The sequence below is a fragment of the Mustela lutreola genome, chromosome 4 (genome assembly GCF_030435805.1).
Source record: "Mustela lutreola isolate mMusLut2 chromosome 4, mMusLut2.pri, whole genome shotgun sequence".
NCBI lineage: Eukaryota > Metazoa > Chordata > Mammalia > Carnivora > Mustelidae > Mustela > Mustela lutreola.
This window is the reverse complement of record NC_081293.1, coordinates 183,754,011-183,770,713: the sequence shown is the minus strand read 5'-3', so window position 1 is coordinate 183,770,713 and position 16,703 is coordinate 183,754,011. Positions and strand designations below refer to the sequence as shown.

The 16,703-nt window shown below is 42.2% G+C and overlaps 1 protein-coding gene across 1 annotated transcript in view; it reads right to left on the bottom strand.

The window, feature by feature from the left end:
* The window catches only part of EXOC4 (exocyst complex component 4), a 730,059-nt gene that overhangs the window by 200,150 nt on the left and 513,206 nt on the right, over positions 1 to 16,703 (bottom strand). Inside the window, exon 11 of the mRNA XM_059171891.1 lies at positions 11,361 to 11,580. Coding sequence (XP_059027874.1) covers positions 11,361 to 11,580 — 220 coding nt within the window. The remainder of the gene's footprint in view (positions 1 to 11,360; positions 11,581 to 16,703) is intronic.

Sequence of the window (16,703 nt, the reverse complement as noted above, 5' to 3'; positions counted from 1 at the left end):
ATTTTTTTTTTTCCTTCTCAAAAGACTCTATTTCCAGTATGCACAATCCAAAAAGGACATAATGACACACAGATAACCTGTTAATGAGCTAGCTGCATGCTGCCTTTTCCCCAAAGCAGAACTTTACTGACAGAGCTCCTGGGTGTCTGAAAAGGTAATAAAGGAGAAATATAGAGCTCAATCTTTAAACACACATGAACATGTGGCAGCCAATGACTGCTCCCGTGGACAGGGGCGGTGAAGAACCCCAGCCACTGTGCAGGTTCGAAGAAAAGCCTGGTAGAGCACAATGCTTGTCCGAGAAGGTCAGCCTGTCCGACCAACTGTGACAAGCAATCCAAACAACGACTTCAGATGCTGAGCTGAGCAAAATGTGGGAGCAGCCAGGAGGTCACCACCTGAAGCTTGGGTCTGGAGTGCAACACTCATAGGAAACTCTGTCTTTCCTTCTGAGTGGGCTCCTAGATCCCCGCCTCGGACGGCCTCTCTGACCCCAGACTTGCTACCCTCTAATCCCATCTGTGAACTGCCAGAGCCCACTGTCGCTTATCAGCTCATCCCCCCCTTAGGCAAGATCAGACAGGAGCCAGTGAACCCCTTCACTAGAGCCTTTCATGACTGCTTTTCCTCCCACTTTAAACGTAACCTGTTCCACTCAAAGTTTAAGGCTTTCTTAAGAGTTTTGTGACCCCTGTTGACCCGCGTTCTCACTCCCCATTCATCCCCTCACCCAGGTGGTCTAACCTCACTGTCTCTTGAACATACCTTTTGTGTCTCTACTTCTGTTACAGTCCTTGTGCGGGTTCCTTTCTCCTCCATCCTCGCCGCTATTTCTACACAGCCTGCGATGCCCAGTTCAGGACCCACAGCTCACCTAACGTCTCTTGATTTCTCTAGCCCTCAGGGCTCTCAACTCGCAGACCACAGCCTTCTGGAACGCTGCGCTCAGTGGTAGTTACAAGCTCTCCCCCATGGCTGCCGGGTCCGCAGGTATGAGGAATTTCGATTCCCTGACTAACCAGAAGACCCCATGAAATGGGGTCCCCCGTGAATTGGGGTCCCCTAGTGATGGCATCAAGTAGGTGTTTAATCAAGATTTATCATTTAGTGTTATCTACAATTTCAACAGTAGAAATTACTCAACTGCATGTCCCAGTTGAGGGATCCGATTTTTACTAGCTCGCCTTACAGTGTCTAAAGGAACATGAACGAATGCACGTTGGTGAGTATGACAGGATGCTCAAAGAGCCAGAGCGGGAACAATGGTTTTATTTGCATAGTTACTCTTGAAGGGTCAATGAACTTTCAAGATCAGATACTCTGCTTTCTCCCTCCTCATTTTCTCCCTAGAACAGCTTCGAGCCAGAGCTGCAACATTCAGACAGGGCAAAAATGACTTTGGAGAAGAACATCAAGTCCCCAGAAGCCGCAGTTCCGTCTGCACTCCTCTGCCTCCTACCAGTAATCTTGCCAGATCAGTGATTGTGCTGCTCCCAAGAATCATAACTACCATTTGCTTGGGCTGTTGAGCCAGCCTTTTCTCTCCTGGTATCTCTTGATGAGATGTTCTTCCTCTTCTCTAGCATTTAAGGAAAAGACGTACATCAGAAGACGCCTTTGTTAGTGAGTCAAGTGAAATATACATCGGGCCGAGGATCTGAGCCACAGAGTGTTAATGTAGGTCAGTCCCTGTCAGCAGACCTGTCCTAAGTCATTACCTTCTCTCTTGCTTATCCACCAGGAGTGGGCAGAGGGAAGATCAAAGCAGACAGCAGCCAGTCAACGTCTCCAATGCCCCAGATGAACCCTGTTTCATAGAACAGCTCAAGTGACAACTGAGACGGCCAGCCGTGGGCCTACCTTGACTTAGAAAATAAATTCAGAATCATCATTTAAGACCCAGGGCTTATCCCTAGATGGATGTCACTCTGAAACAGGCTTGTGCTCATACAAGTTTCTTAGTACCAAGCAAAACTGGTAAACAAGTGTCACCAACTGTAATTACGTTCGCATTCAGCGGTCCCTCGTGACTTCTCTACCCCCGTGGGCAAAGCCTTCGAGCTCGCTTTTTTTAAACTGACCTCATAACCCAGATATAATAAATTCTTGAAAAGTTGCATCTAAATTAAAAGCTGTTCCAAACACATTATGAGGGATGATAGATTGTTGAAGAAAACATTTGTAATTATAACTAACTCGTAAAAATAAACTTGGAAATCATTAATAATTCTTATACCATGCATAGGGCTGGTTGCAAAGATTCTCTACATACATACAAAAAAAAAAAAATCTTCATTTTTAGCTGCTCTGGGTGCTCACGTGTGCGTTCTCGCTCTGTCTCTATTTCCCCCCTCTCCTTGCTTTGCTGGAAGCTATTTTTAGAAGTCTAGTTAAGGAGGAACTTTCTAAGAAAACCATCTGATCCAGAGATAAGACTATAAAGATATTTGTAAAAACTCAAGTTGACCACATTGCGTGTCTGTTGTCTGCAAATAAAAATCACCTCCTGTTTTCTCACTTCAGTCTTTTTTCATCAATAGTTATGACGACAAATTCCCCTATAGTATCATATCAACAAAGGCGGTACTTACAGATTACTCAAGCATAAGCCCATCCATTCACTGTTCTCTGACACTATTTAAAGGAAAGCCTTTAGAAACAGAGTACTTTCAGAAATTGAACAAAGCGATGACTTTCCCACTTAATTTATTTCTCTTTATGGTCAGATTTTTCTAAGATATTAAAAACCTGTGAATGACACCACAGTTCAAGTGCTTAGGGAACGACTGGGAATTCACTTTGGAGATGGCTGAAGAATTAAAAATGACCGGGTCTGGTTAAGCTATGAAACAAATACAGCATAAAGTGTTAAATGCAGAATTTGGACAGTGAATGTGGGGGTGTTGACCACACAGTTTTTTCAGCCTTTTTAGGAATTTAAAATATTTGTGATACACTGTGGAAAAAATATTGCCAGGTTCTTACACCGGCTGTCTAATCATGCATTTGGGAAATCATACTTTTGGGAAAAACTCATGAAGCTTTTCACTTAATAGGAAACCTATTTCATTCCTGTAGGTTTTTTCTTAACACTATTCCCTTTAATGCCAACAGATTTTTCTGAAGGCAGTGATTAGGTGTGTGTGTGGACCAATAACAGGAAATTATGAACCACCAAGTCAAAACAGAGAGCCGTTCCCAGAGCTCTGCTGAATTCATGAACCCATACAGACTTTTCACCCTGGCGTTGTGCAGTAGCTTGAACATCCTCCGTGCTTAATAGATGAGGGTAGGGAGGTGGTGCCAGGGAAGAGAAGTGGCTTGGGCTTGTCTAAGGTCACTGAGCTGACAAGGACACTAGAACCACATTTTAGATGCTTTTCCCACATGCCATGATAAAATTTACATTAGTTATGTTCCCAGATGGCGATGAAGCATCACAACAAAAATTCTAAAAACAGAATGTATTAAACTAGTAACAGAATTAATGCTATAAAACTAATACAGATACGACAATTTGAAGACACAAATGAACATTCTAAGATTCTGTAAGTCCCCATTAGTCATGAAGGATTTCATTTGCTCAGCTGTCTCAGAAGCGAACAGGTTGAGTGCTGAAAGTCACAGTGACAACATAAACAGCCAAAGACAAGAATAAAGGCATCTCCTTCTCTACCTTCTTGGCTAAAGCCTGATGCAGCTACTAGTGGTTGGTTATTTGAGGTCCCCACTTGTCATAAAGAGACCAAATAATATTGCAAATGAATAAAATTGCAAGAGTAAAATCCCAAGAAAATCGACACTACAAACTATGGTAAATTAGTATTTTTTCAGTCGAGACAGACACTGAAGAATCAGATTAGATCCTGATGCATTTTGGTTCTAAGGCTTATTTTAACACAGTGGGGCCATCAGCACTGCCTCTCAGAGCATACACGGGGGGGAAAAATCAATTGATCAGCTCTCTTTTCAACTTAATGATGTTTGTGACGACTTCCAGCAGATCTTAAATGGGACTAATCTATTTACGCTAATAAAAGCTGAATCTATTCCATACCACAGAGTGGGAGGTAACAACTGGCCGTGATGCAAATACCACTCAGAGCAGCGTTCTTCGTATTAACATAATTTGATACGATGAAGATGCTATGCTCTTGCTTCTGGCTACACTTCCTTGGGAGATCAGCAAGAGGTTATCTTGGCTTTGGGCATCAGTGTAATCAGCTCTAGCAAGTCATTATACCATAGGCAGCTGTGACTAGCAGCCTTCGGAGAAACCCACTCGGAACGTCAGCCATCACGCGGCCTACTGCGGACTGTCATTGGGAACTTTGCTGACACCAGAATCTAGAGCACCCCGGCCTGTTGTCTGAAAAACAATCCCTGTACACTGCTTCCTGGCAGAGGGTTTTCAAGGAACATATGGCAAATTAAATATACTGCATTCCATATAACTTGCTTCCAATGATCGGCTATAGTGGGTTGAACAGTGAACCCCCCAAATTCTACACAGAACCTCAGAATGGGATCTTCCTTGAAAAGAGGGTCTTTGCAGATGATATCATGGTAAGGATGGAGATGGGATCAGGCTGGATTAAGGGTGGGCACTAAATCCAATGAAGCTGTCCTTCTAAGACCCAGAAAAGGACACACGGAGACACAGGGAAGAAGGCCATGGCAGGATGGAGGCACAGATCAGAGTTATGCTGTTAGAAGCCAAGAAATGCCAGACCCACCAGAAGCTGGAAGAGGCAAGGGAAGGTCCTCCCCTAGGCCCTTAGGAGGGAATGTGGCCCCTGGCTTCCAGAACTGTGACAGGACACGTTTCCGGTGCTTAAAGCCACCAAACTGTGGTCATTTGTTACGGTTGGTCTAGGAAACAGACACGCCAGCTTTCATGGCAATAAACACCACGTGCTACTTCGGCTGCTGAAAAACAACCAGTGGACCACCTCCAGGAAAAAGAGAAGGAGGTTAAATAGTATCCCCCCTCGCTGTCACGCTAGGGTTGGGGGAGGCAGGAAACGGAGGTTCCTGGGTGGGTGCTGGCGTACAAAGGACAGGAGCAGGGAAATACAAATTAGCGAGGAGAGGAGATGTGGGGGGTTCTGAAATCGAGACTGATGGCAGGGGTGGAGAAGTCAGCAGGTCAGAAGTCTGTAACGGCGAGAGCACATCACGCTACAATCCACACATATGTGACATAGGGAGGGAAGGAGCCACGTTTTACAAACAGGACTCCACCTAATCACTAGAAATAATTCCTGGGTTCTTAGGACACCTCTTTTATTATTCTCGTTTCATGGAGGAGGAAAAGTAGGTACAGAGAAATGAACAATTTGGTCCTGGCCGCCAAGTTATCAGATGAAATGGCTGTGATGTAAAATCATTTGTATCTGATTCCAAGGCTTACGTATCGAAGACGGTGCAAAGTATCAAAGCGAACTCTCTTATCACAGGCCTCACTGAGTTCAAGAATGTCTCCACTGTAATTCTGTATACACTTCCTCTCAGGGCAATGATTGATCCTACAAAGTAGAAAGATCCAGACCAGTGGCCCTAGCCATCTAAGTATCTTTCAGGGCACTGATGCCCAGGCCCCACTCCTGATCAACCGAATCAAATCTCTGGGATCTGGGCAGACGCTGTTTTCCGAAAGCTCCCGGGTGATTCAAATGGGCACCGAGGCTGAGAACCACTGCCTACTCCCACAGCTGCAGAAGAGACGGGTGTGGCGTTAGCGGGCAACTCTGGCCATGACACGTCTTGGAAGTAGTCTGACAAATCCTGGGGCAGTGAGGGAAATGAAAAAAAGGCTTTAAATGTTTCAAGAATGCCTGCATCCTGACTTGCACAGCTTCTGTGTTTTTCCTCCAATGATGTGGGAATTCGAGCCTAGGCATTAGGAAATCTGCCTCTTCCTCTCATCCCTGCACGAGCCAGAAAATTGTAGGCTCATCCTGTGTTTGGAAAGAACTCCGTAAAAATCAGCAATGTGCTAGACTAGGAAGCAGCTTCTGCTGTCACTGCAAATATTGTTTTTACAATTTCTGGGCCTGTAGGAAACAAAGCTGGATAACTTTGTGTGTGTGTTTTCTTTTTTTTTAGTGACTTCTTTTGTTCACTGCAATGCTAAGAGCCCACAGCTTAAATCCTATTTCCTAACCTCCAGCTGGGCATGGCGTTGTGATGGAGCGCAGTACTTCCAAAACTTCAGTCTCTATCCAAATTACAGGGGGTGGGCGGGCTGGTTAGAACAAAGATTCCTGCAAGAACTTGCATTCCTCACCTGTTCAAGTGATGCAGATGCTGACAGCCCAGGGACCGCTCCCTGGGTTGCGCTGGGGCAAAGGAGTGCTTCCCAAGCTCTAAACGTGCCTGGAAGTCACACGCCGATAGTGTACAAATGCAGAGCCTGACTCGGAGGACAGACTGCTGTCTATGGAGCACGGGTGTAGCCTATTCCATTGGGGGTGGGGGAGACAGCTTTCCAGTCGGATGCCCATTCAACAGTCTGACAGGTAAAAGACAAAACCCCTCACTCAGCATTAGCCTTCAAACCACCCACCCCCTTTTTTGGACAAAGACACTAAAGAAGAAATGAATTAAACGACCTCTCCCAGAACTGAGTGGGTGTTTCCCATGAAAACTGTGGAGACTCCTACAGATCCATAAAGTAACTGAAAGGATGTCCCTTTCAACAGACAGCTGCCATAGCTCCATGTCCAGAGTGCCAGGGTGCTCATTTCCTGTCTCCTAAGAGACTGCCTTAATTTGAATCAGGATGCTTCGCCTTGCAACAGGTGGAAGCCATTTTGAAAAAAAAAAGGGGGCCAGGAGCGGAGGTGGGGGCTGTGGGGGTTGGGGGTGGGGGATGGCAACAGAAGAACCAGAGAATAAGAACACGAGGTGTGCTCAGTTCTGCGTTCATGTGGATGCCATCAGAGGAATAAGAACAGTAACATTTTAATTTAAGGGTTGCCAACAATCTGAAACCCACAAGCACGAATCGTGGGGGGACGACATGCACACACATGTGCTTGCACTAAGGAAGGCCTCACTGATTCATTCACTTTCCATCACTCAGCCATTCGTCCATGTATTAAATATTGAATACCTCCTCTACAGCAGACACTTCTAGGAGCTGAGGACTTGGGACACAAGCCCCTGCCAAAATTATTCAAGTGACTTCATCTGTTGGAAAGTGCCTTGGGCACCAAGGTGAGATGATTGCTTTGGTGCTTTCACTCCTTTCTCTCTGAGGCAGTATCACGGAGTAAGAGATGTAGGGCAGTGTGCCCCTAACTGTGCTGAGAGCCCAGCCCAGGCCCCCCAACACCCCATCTGTCATACATTGATACTTTTACAAAATACATCAGAAATTGATTAATAAAAAAATTTAAAACCACAAAGATATACAAAACACAAATTCCTCCCCCCCCTTTTTTTGGTTAGTTTCAACAGGCAAATGTTAAATTCCTTTAAAAGGAGGGAGGGCATTTAATGCTTTCTCTCAAATTCTGTACCTCTCACAGCAGACTGGTAACAAATAGCTTGCAGACAAGCACACTCCTCGGGCTACATTTTCAGTAGAACTCATTTGGACACTGGACTCCAGGGTCAGGTTGCTTGAGTGTGAATTATAGTTCCAGTACTTGCTAGCTCTGTGACCGTGGGCATTTGATTTCATTTCGCAATTTTTCCATTTCCTCCCCATCATAAGAACACCACCCTCACAAAGCTGTTGCCAGTACACATAACCACAAGTCGACACGCAGCCAACAGTCAGAATTGCGTCTGGCTCATAGTACATGCTACCAAAAGTGTTAGCTGCTATCATTACTACTATCTACTACTAGGAATACAACTGTTACTATTATCACTATCTGTACGACGCGTGTACCATTTGGGGCCGATAGCGGCACAGCTGATTCACCTATAAGATGGCGTCTCTCATCACCTTTCTATTCTCTTCCTTCCCTTCTGTGAGTTCTGTGCCTAGATGGTGAAATTACAGATTGGAAAGCATATTATCACCCACGGAAATGCCCCCTTGTAAGAGATTATCTATACTGCCCAGATGACATTTCTCAGAGGTAAGGACAGACCCTCCTGGGGCCCCTTCATCCACGCATCACCAAACAGATGGAAGCAGCGCTGAGACAGCTGTCCTCCCGACCCCCCCACCACGGAGAACCCCATTGTGCTGATGCTGTGTGATGCTGGGAGCTGCCTTAGGGCAAAGGTGCAGTAGGAGACCCAATGGACAGTCTAGCAGCGGGAATGACTTAAAAGGACATTTTTTTAAACATCAAGTAACTGACTACTTTGCCCACCGCATCTTTTACACGTATGTGAGTTTCTCCAAGCTCCCTTCTCAACAGTTGTTTTGGATTCTCAGCAGAAATTTTTGGGAATTGTTTATTTTTTTTTCTTCAGATTAGTCACCTACAATTAGCTGGGCATAAAAATGTTACAGTGACATTTAAGGAACATTGAAACTTGACCATGGAAAATTCTGTTTGAAAACAGCTTACAAAGATTAAAAAGCAAGAGAATGTCTCAAGGTGCAAGAGGAAAATAACCATCTCATTACTTTTTCGATCTCATTACTCTGAGGATATTAAATTTATTGATATGGTCTAACTAATTTACATTCTCAGAAAATAAAATTTTTATGAATTAAGAAAGGGCAACAAAATAAATACGAAAGCAGGTGTTTGGGTTGTAACAACACATTTGGGGATTAATAAATCAAATGACTTTAAAGATTTACTTACTTACACAGAACTCTATCTTGACTTGGTCAGGGAGAAGACAGGGGAAGTTGGAGTTCTCATCTATCCCTCAGAATGGAATAATCGATTGAGAAAATAAGAATCATAGTAACACTACGGCTGGTGACGAGGCTGGGAGTGACTTAATAAGATGGCAGTAGGCCGCCCTAAGGTGTCATTGAGCTGGCAAAGTGTGGCCCTGACATGGTCCAGATTATAGTCAACTAGTTCTGAGTTTTAAAGTGTTTTTGCTACTCAAGCTGAAAATGATCATGTACAACAAGCCAGCATCTTTAATATGCCGATATGCTCTGTAGTTCATTGTTGCCTTTGTTTTCTTAGGAATTCAGTACACTAAGCATATTAAAGTTGCTCTGCACAGCAGGGAGCGTGACACTGTGGGGACAGAAATACTGAAAGTTTTTTCTGAATGAGAGGAAGTTAATGATAGGGTCAGACCAAAGCTAGATACAAAAAAGGTTTTGTCACTCTCTATTTCTGGTCTTCCCGTGCTGACTCTGTAGTTATTTCTAACTCTCAGAACTTATCCACTGTGTCTATCCAACCAACCATCCATCCATCCATCCATCTATCCATCTCTCCAAGCCTGTACACATTCCTTCAATAAATTATTTATTGAACACCTTCCTGCTGTCTGGTACTGTACTATGCTTTTGGAACTTACATTCTATTGGGAAAAGACAGATAATAAGTTAGGAAATCAATGAACTAATAAATATGGTGGTTGTGTAAAGATGAAAGAAGAATCAGTGTTCAAATAGTGACTGGGGAGATTTATTCAGGATCTGGAGAAAAAAAAAGAGAATTCTATGCAGAGGATTCAAATGAGGAAACATTAATGCAGAGACAGAATTACAGAGGTATGGGCAGAATTGAAAGAAGCAATGAGGGATGGGTAAGGTGCCCAGAGACTAGCAAGAGCAGAAAGCTCGTCAAGGGGCAAGGGGAAGAAATGGCGTTACCAGAGCCCGATCAGGGCTGGAGCTATGGAGCAGGTGTCACCTGGCAGCACGTCTGGAGGGATGTACGCACAGCCAGAACAGTGATCCAAAGTAGAGAGGAAGGAGATAAGAAACAGCCCTAATCTCTTTCTTCTCTTACCTCTCTGCCTGTCTGCCGCTGTTGGCAGAACCAGATTTTAAGCTACGTGGCAAGGGAACTTTGGTGAAACAGTCCAGGGAGTTCAGCTTCAGTGCTGGACTGGATTGGGGTGTCGGAGGGAGGGAAGAATGCAGAATAATCCTACTTAGGTAGGATAGTCAGGAAAAGCTGCCAGGGAGAGAGTGGGGTTGGCGGAGAGAGGGGATGCCATCTGAACGGAGTCTCAGAGAAGAAGGTCCCAGACACGCAAAGAGGCAGAGTTAGAGTAATCCAGTGGAGGGACCAGTGAGCGCATGCCTTTGCTGTTCTCCCTTCCCCGCACCCTGCACTCAGTACAGATCCCTCACAAGGAATGTATCTCAGACAGAGCCAGATGATCCAAACAAACCCTTTCCTAGGTGTGATGCTAGGACTCAAGTTCTGGGAGAGGCGAATGCCTCTACACCTGTTTCTCAACACCACAGAAGAGTTTGCCCATAAAAAAGAACACTTGTAACTAGAGCACTTGCCTATGAAAGGTCTAGGATTTATATTAACTCTAAGGTATAAAGAAGGCAAAACCAAGGAACACACATATAAAGGCAGGTAAGGGCAAGCAACTAAAGTAGAACTCTTTTCCATTTACACAACTTTTCTTTGAAGAGCTCAAGCCTTCCGTGCTTTGAGATAATATCGAATCATGCAACTTCTGTAAAAATATGCTATTGCACCCATCATTCTCCCAAAGGAAGAAACACTATAAAGATACAATCACAGTATGTAATAATAGTTAATGTACCTATAAAATTTAAACTCATACTCATGTTCTTTTAGTTTTAGATTTACCTTCAAGTCACTGGCTAAAATGGATATAAAACAAATACCTCAAGCCTATATATCCAAGTATCTACTAAAAATTGCTTCATTTCTGTTGCCTGGAAACCATTTCTTTATATAATCAAAGTAAAATTTTCAGTATTAATGAGCTCTTGAATATAAATGATCTGACTTCTAAAGGCCAGTTTGCTGGGAGGTTCAAATTCACTGTGAGCTGGCTGAGCTCTTAACAGTAAGTCTGCCCTAAAATGGTACTACAAGGGTTTCCTTATTGGTAGTTGAGGTTCGGCACAATAACTTCCTTCCCTGACATCCTTCATACGCCTGGTACATTCACCAGTGGAAAAAGAATCCCCTTCAGGGACAAGTTCCGTGCAAATAATGAGGAGTTGCCTGCATGTCAATGAGACTCACCACCTCCCATATGCAAAGCCAACCACTTTTTTCTTCAAGATCTGAAGGAATTTCCATTATCTCTACGTTTGCTCTAAATTTCCCCAGTGCCGGTTTAATTTATTTCTTCTTGTTTCGTCTCTGATGAATATGGAAACAGATGGTAATTCTCTTTCTTTCTGTAATTTGTGTCTCTTGCCAAGTTAATGAAAACCGCTGACAAAAACAGGTAAGGTCAAAGTGTATTCTTACCTGTAGGAGAGGCCGCTGCACCCCCATCACCTTCATGGTGTCTGCATTAGCTAGGATCTTCAAGGGGTCAGATGTTTTGGTGACACCTTCAATCTCCTTGTTGATCTCTGCCAAGACCTGATTGAGGAAGATGTTTTTGATGTACATGGTGAGAAAGTCTCGAAGAGGGCACTGTTTGGTTGGGCCAAGTCCCAGGGCATGCTCGATCTCTTGAATAAATCTGGAGAACAGAAGAAAACAGTTGTTAAATGTATCAGAAGAATACTTCTGGAAATATCACAAAACACATATTGGTATTTCTAGCTTTGGCCTCTCTTTCCATGGAGAGGTGAGGGGAGAGTCCCAGAATTCTTATTTCTTTCTGATTTTATTTTATTTATTTTATTTCTTTCTTATTTTATTCTGATTTATTTATTTAATAAATCACTTTATTATTTGTTTCAATATTAGTTTTTTTGCTTTCCTAAGTTTTTTCACTAATTGAATAGAAATAGGACAAAACAGAAAACACAACTTCTAAACTCAGGGGGAAAAAAAGGGAGACATCAAAAGATCAATAAGGCAATAAGAATATAAGAAGCGAGGAGAGGCATGATGAACAGTAAACAAACTAAAGGGCAAATTTAAAAGCACACCCCCAAATACTGCGTATTTCTCCCTGAGATCTTTATATGTATAGACAGAATGTTCCAAAAAGGGGAAGACTTGCATTTCCCTGAAGATTAGTGATATTGAGCATCTTTTCATGTGTGTGTTGGTCATCTGTATATCTTTTTTTTTTTTAGATTTTATTTATTTATTTGACAGACAGAGATCACAAACAGGCAGAGAGAGAGGAAGGGAAGCAGGCTCCCTGCCGAGCAGAGAACCCGATGCAGGGCTCAATCCCAGAACTCTGGGATCATGACCTGAGCCGAAGGCAGAGGCTTAACCCACTGAGCCACACAGGCGCCCCAGTCATCTGTATATCTTTATAGAAATGTTTATTAAGGTCTTCTGCCCATTTTATAGGTTTGTTTGTTTGTTTTGGTACTGAGTTATAGAAGTTCTTTATATATTTTGGATACTAACTCTTCATTGGATATGTCCCTTGCAAACATCTTCTCCCATTCAGCAGGATGTTTGTTTTCTTAATGGTTTCCTTTGCTGTGCAAAACTTTTTATTTTGATATAACCCCAACAGTTTGGTTTTGCTTTTGTTTCCCTTGCCTCAGCAGACATATCTAGAAAAATGTTGCTATGGCCAATGTCAGAGAAATTACTGCATTCTCTTCTAGGATTTTTACGATTTCAGGGCTCATAAATAGGTCTTTAATCCATTTTGAGTTTATTTTTGTGTATGGTGTTAGAAAGAGTCCAGTTTCATTCTTTTACATGAAACCACAAGGAGATAATCACCTTACACCTGTTAGAATGACTAGAATCAAGAAGAAAAGAAACAATAAGTGTTGGCAAAGATGTGAAGAAAAAGGAACACTTGTTTACTGCTGGTGGGAATGTAAACTCTACCGTCACTCTGGAAAACAGTGTGGAGTTTCCTCAGAAAATTCAAAATAGTGATGCCATATGATCAGTAATGCCCCTCCTGGGTATTTACCCAGGGAAAACGAAAACACTAACTCAAAAATATATACGCACCCCTATGTTTATTGCAGCATTATTTGTAACAATGAAGACATGGAAGCAGCCCAAGTGTCCATCAATAGATGAATGGGTAAAGAAAATGTGGTATATATATGCAAGAGAATATTTTAAAAAGATTTTATCTATTTATTTGAGAGAGAACGTGAGGGGAGCATAACCAGGGTGGGAGGGGCTGGGGGGAGGCAGAAGCAGGCTCCCTGCTCAGCAGGGTTCAATCCCAGAACCCCAAGATTATGACTTGAGCCGAAGACAGATGCTTAACCAATTAAGCCCACCAGACACACACACACACACACACACACACACACACACACACACTGGAATATTACGCAGCCATTAAAGGAGAATGAGATCATGCCATGTGAGACAACACGCACGGACCTAGAAGGTATTACACTGAGTGAAATAAATCAGACTGAGAATGACAAATACCATATGATCTGCTCATAAATGGAATCTTAAAAAGATGAGTAAACAAACAGAAAGCAGAATCGGGACTGTAAATACAGAAAACAAGCTGATAGTTGCGGCAATGGGGGAAGTGGTGGGAGGCAGGCAACCGGGGGGAGATGCAAAATAAGCCAAGGGAGAGGGAAATATAGGCCTCCAGTTATGGAATGAGTAAGTCACAGGAATAAAAAGCAGAGTGTAAGGAATACAGTCAGTGATATCGTAATAGTGATATAATGGCACAGATGGTAGCTACTCTTGCGGTGAGCACAGTCTAATGTATAAACTTGTCAAATGGCTAAGTTGTATATCTGAAATGAATGCAACATTTGTGACAACTATACCCAAATTAAAAAAAAAAAAAAAAAGAAAGGGTGGAGGGGAGAGAGATGATGATAAATTGGGAGGTAAAGAAAGAGAACAGAAAGGAAGGTGGGGAAAAAGGAGAATTTCAACCTTATTTGTAATGATCTGTTTCCTTTATCGGGAACACTTAAAGCACAGGGAACAGAATGTCAGCAACTGTCCAAACTCACAGATGAGGATGCAGATGTTTGTTACATTCTTCTTTGTACTTTTTCTTCCTGCTTTATGTGGTTTTGCTATGCACAGATTTAAGTTACTGCCTCTTAGTTACACCAGTCCCCTTGAAACAAGGTTTAAATTCCAGTTACTACATATGTTAACTGTGAGTAATGGCAACGGCATAAGATGAAAACTTTGCTGCTACTTCTCCAGTCCAGAAATTATGTAAATAACTGAAGTTCAGCACGATCAGCGGATCAATCATGTCACTTCTTTCAGAGTCTGACAGTGATTGATAACTGCACATCTGTTACTCGGTTCATGTTCAGGCAGCAAAGCGTGTAGTTGTGTTGTCTCCCTGACTCCCAGTGATAAGCCCACATGGCATTTTGCAAAAATGGATAATTAAAAGAGGGAACTGGCCAAAAGGGATAGAAATACAGACAAAAACAAACTAACAGTGATAACACTGGGAGTGAAATTTGAATGGAATGTAAGTGGATTTATAGAAGAAACAGCTGAGAATGTTGACATGCCCCCCTTTAAGAGGCAAACCCAGTCAGAGGGAAGGTGAACTTATCTACCTCACCAAGGAAAGTCTTTGTGGCGAAAGGGATGAAGGCATCCCAGGGGAAGTGAGGGAGCCCAAATTGTACCCTAAGGGAACACTTGAAGATGTTTCATAAAACTGAAAAGCAAAGAATAAAATGCTGGCAGATCCAGACCTAAGGCAAGTATGACATTTCACCAATACCTAGAAAAGACGCTTGCTGTGTATTGTAAAGTACATGACAAAAAGAAGGCAGGAAGCACTGGTCAAACTACACTGACCAAGATTTTAACAAAATCCTTTATTTCCTAACGTTTCTAATGTCACAGAGTGCTAAGTACATATTAGTTTTCTAAGTTTTCCATTTTTTGATGTATTTATAATGGACAGCAAGGGAGTTTTTCAAGTTTTGGCAAAAAGTTTCTGAAGTCAAGAAACAATTGTGGTTATCTCCAGTGATTAACATTGTTTTGCACAGTGATTTTTACTTTTCCACAATGCTAAGCAAAGTATGGACTGTGTTGTATTTTAAATTTTCTTTGAAAAAAAATGGAGAATGAAAATGAAATGAAATCAAGTCAAATGGAATAAAGACAAAAACTGAATGATTAACTGGGAAGATATATTTGCAACTTCTATCACAGATGATTTAGGAAAAAACTCAAACAATTTAGTCAAAAAATGATTAAAGAACAAGAAAAGATAATTTACAGTAAAAGGAATACAATGGCCATTAAACATGAGAACAAATTCTTAACTTTGTTCCCAGTGAAAAAAATGAAAAGTAATCTATACTGAGATGTCATTTTTTATATCCACACATTGAGCAGATTCCAAAAACTTGAAAAGCATAGTCTTTTGGCGTATGTGTGGGAAGAGGCATCCTCATGCATTGTCGATGGGAATGAGAAATGGTAGGACCCTTATGAAGAGCAAGTCGGCATCATCATTCAAAATTACAAATGCATTTCCTTTTGACCCAGAAACCCCACTTGTGGGAAATTCTTCTGACAACTGTAGCTAAATATGATTACACAGATCAGTGTAGCATTGTTTTTTTTTACAGCAAAAGACAAAACAACTAAAAAAAAAAATCCATCATGTAGAGATTAATCAAAGCTACTGTAGTGTTATCTATACATTGGAATACTGTGCCAACCTCAACCCTCAAATGCAGAAGCTTTCGACACACCATGAATAGATCTCCACGACAAATTGTTCAGCAAGAAAAGTGAGTTGCAGATCAATGTGTTATTTGGTAGTACTCTGCATACTAGTCTTTCTGTAGAAGTTATGCATCCTCATTTGTTTCTTATCTTTCCTTTTTTTTTTTTTAAGATTTTATTTATTTATTTGACAGACAGAGATCACAAGTAGGCAGAGAGGCAGGCAGAGGGGAGTGGGAAAGCAGGCTGCCTGCCGAGCAGAGAACCCGATGCGGGGCTCGATCCTTGGACCCTGGGATCATGACCAGAGCCGAAGGGAGAGGCTTTAACCCACTGAGCCACCCAGGTGCCCCTGTTTATTTTCTTATAAAGACAGCCTGGGAAGACCCACACACACAAAAAAACCTAATCAAAGGGAGTTCCCGCAGGAAGCAGGGATGAAGTGGGGTCTGGAAGAGAAGTGGGAGTTAGACTTTTCGATTACAACTTTAACGCGATCATCTTCGATTTTTTTTAAAGGTCAAACTGGCTTTATCCAACAATTTATGAATCAGACAGTGTCCCAGCTAGCAAACAGAAAAGAGCTCTTAGAATCATGGGATTTTTAAAGACTGTGAATATAACAGCTACTCAAATAACATTAAATTAGAAAATATAAAGAATTACCTATACATACCAAAGAATGTATTTCATAAACTGCTTTCTAATTAGAGCACATTTAAAGTTTGGTGTATAAATGTTCTTTAAGTTTAGCTGTTTGACCTAATAAAGAGCTTCCTTTACTTAATAAATAAATACATCATGCATATCAGCAGTTAACATTCCATTAACCTTTGTGTGTGTGTGTGTGTGTGAGTGTGAGTGTGTGTGTGTGTACGTGTGTGCGTGCGTGCACCTGGGGGGATGGAGGGAAGAGAGGGTTTATACGTACAGTATTATCACAATGACAAAGTAAGCCAAAGAATGGAGGAAAGAAAGCAGACATTGAAAAGCCAAGAGAAACCTCAA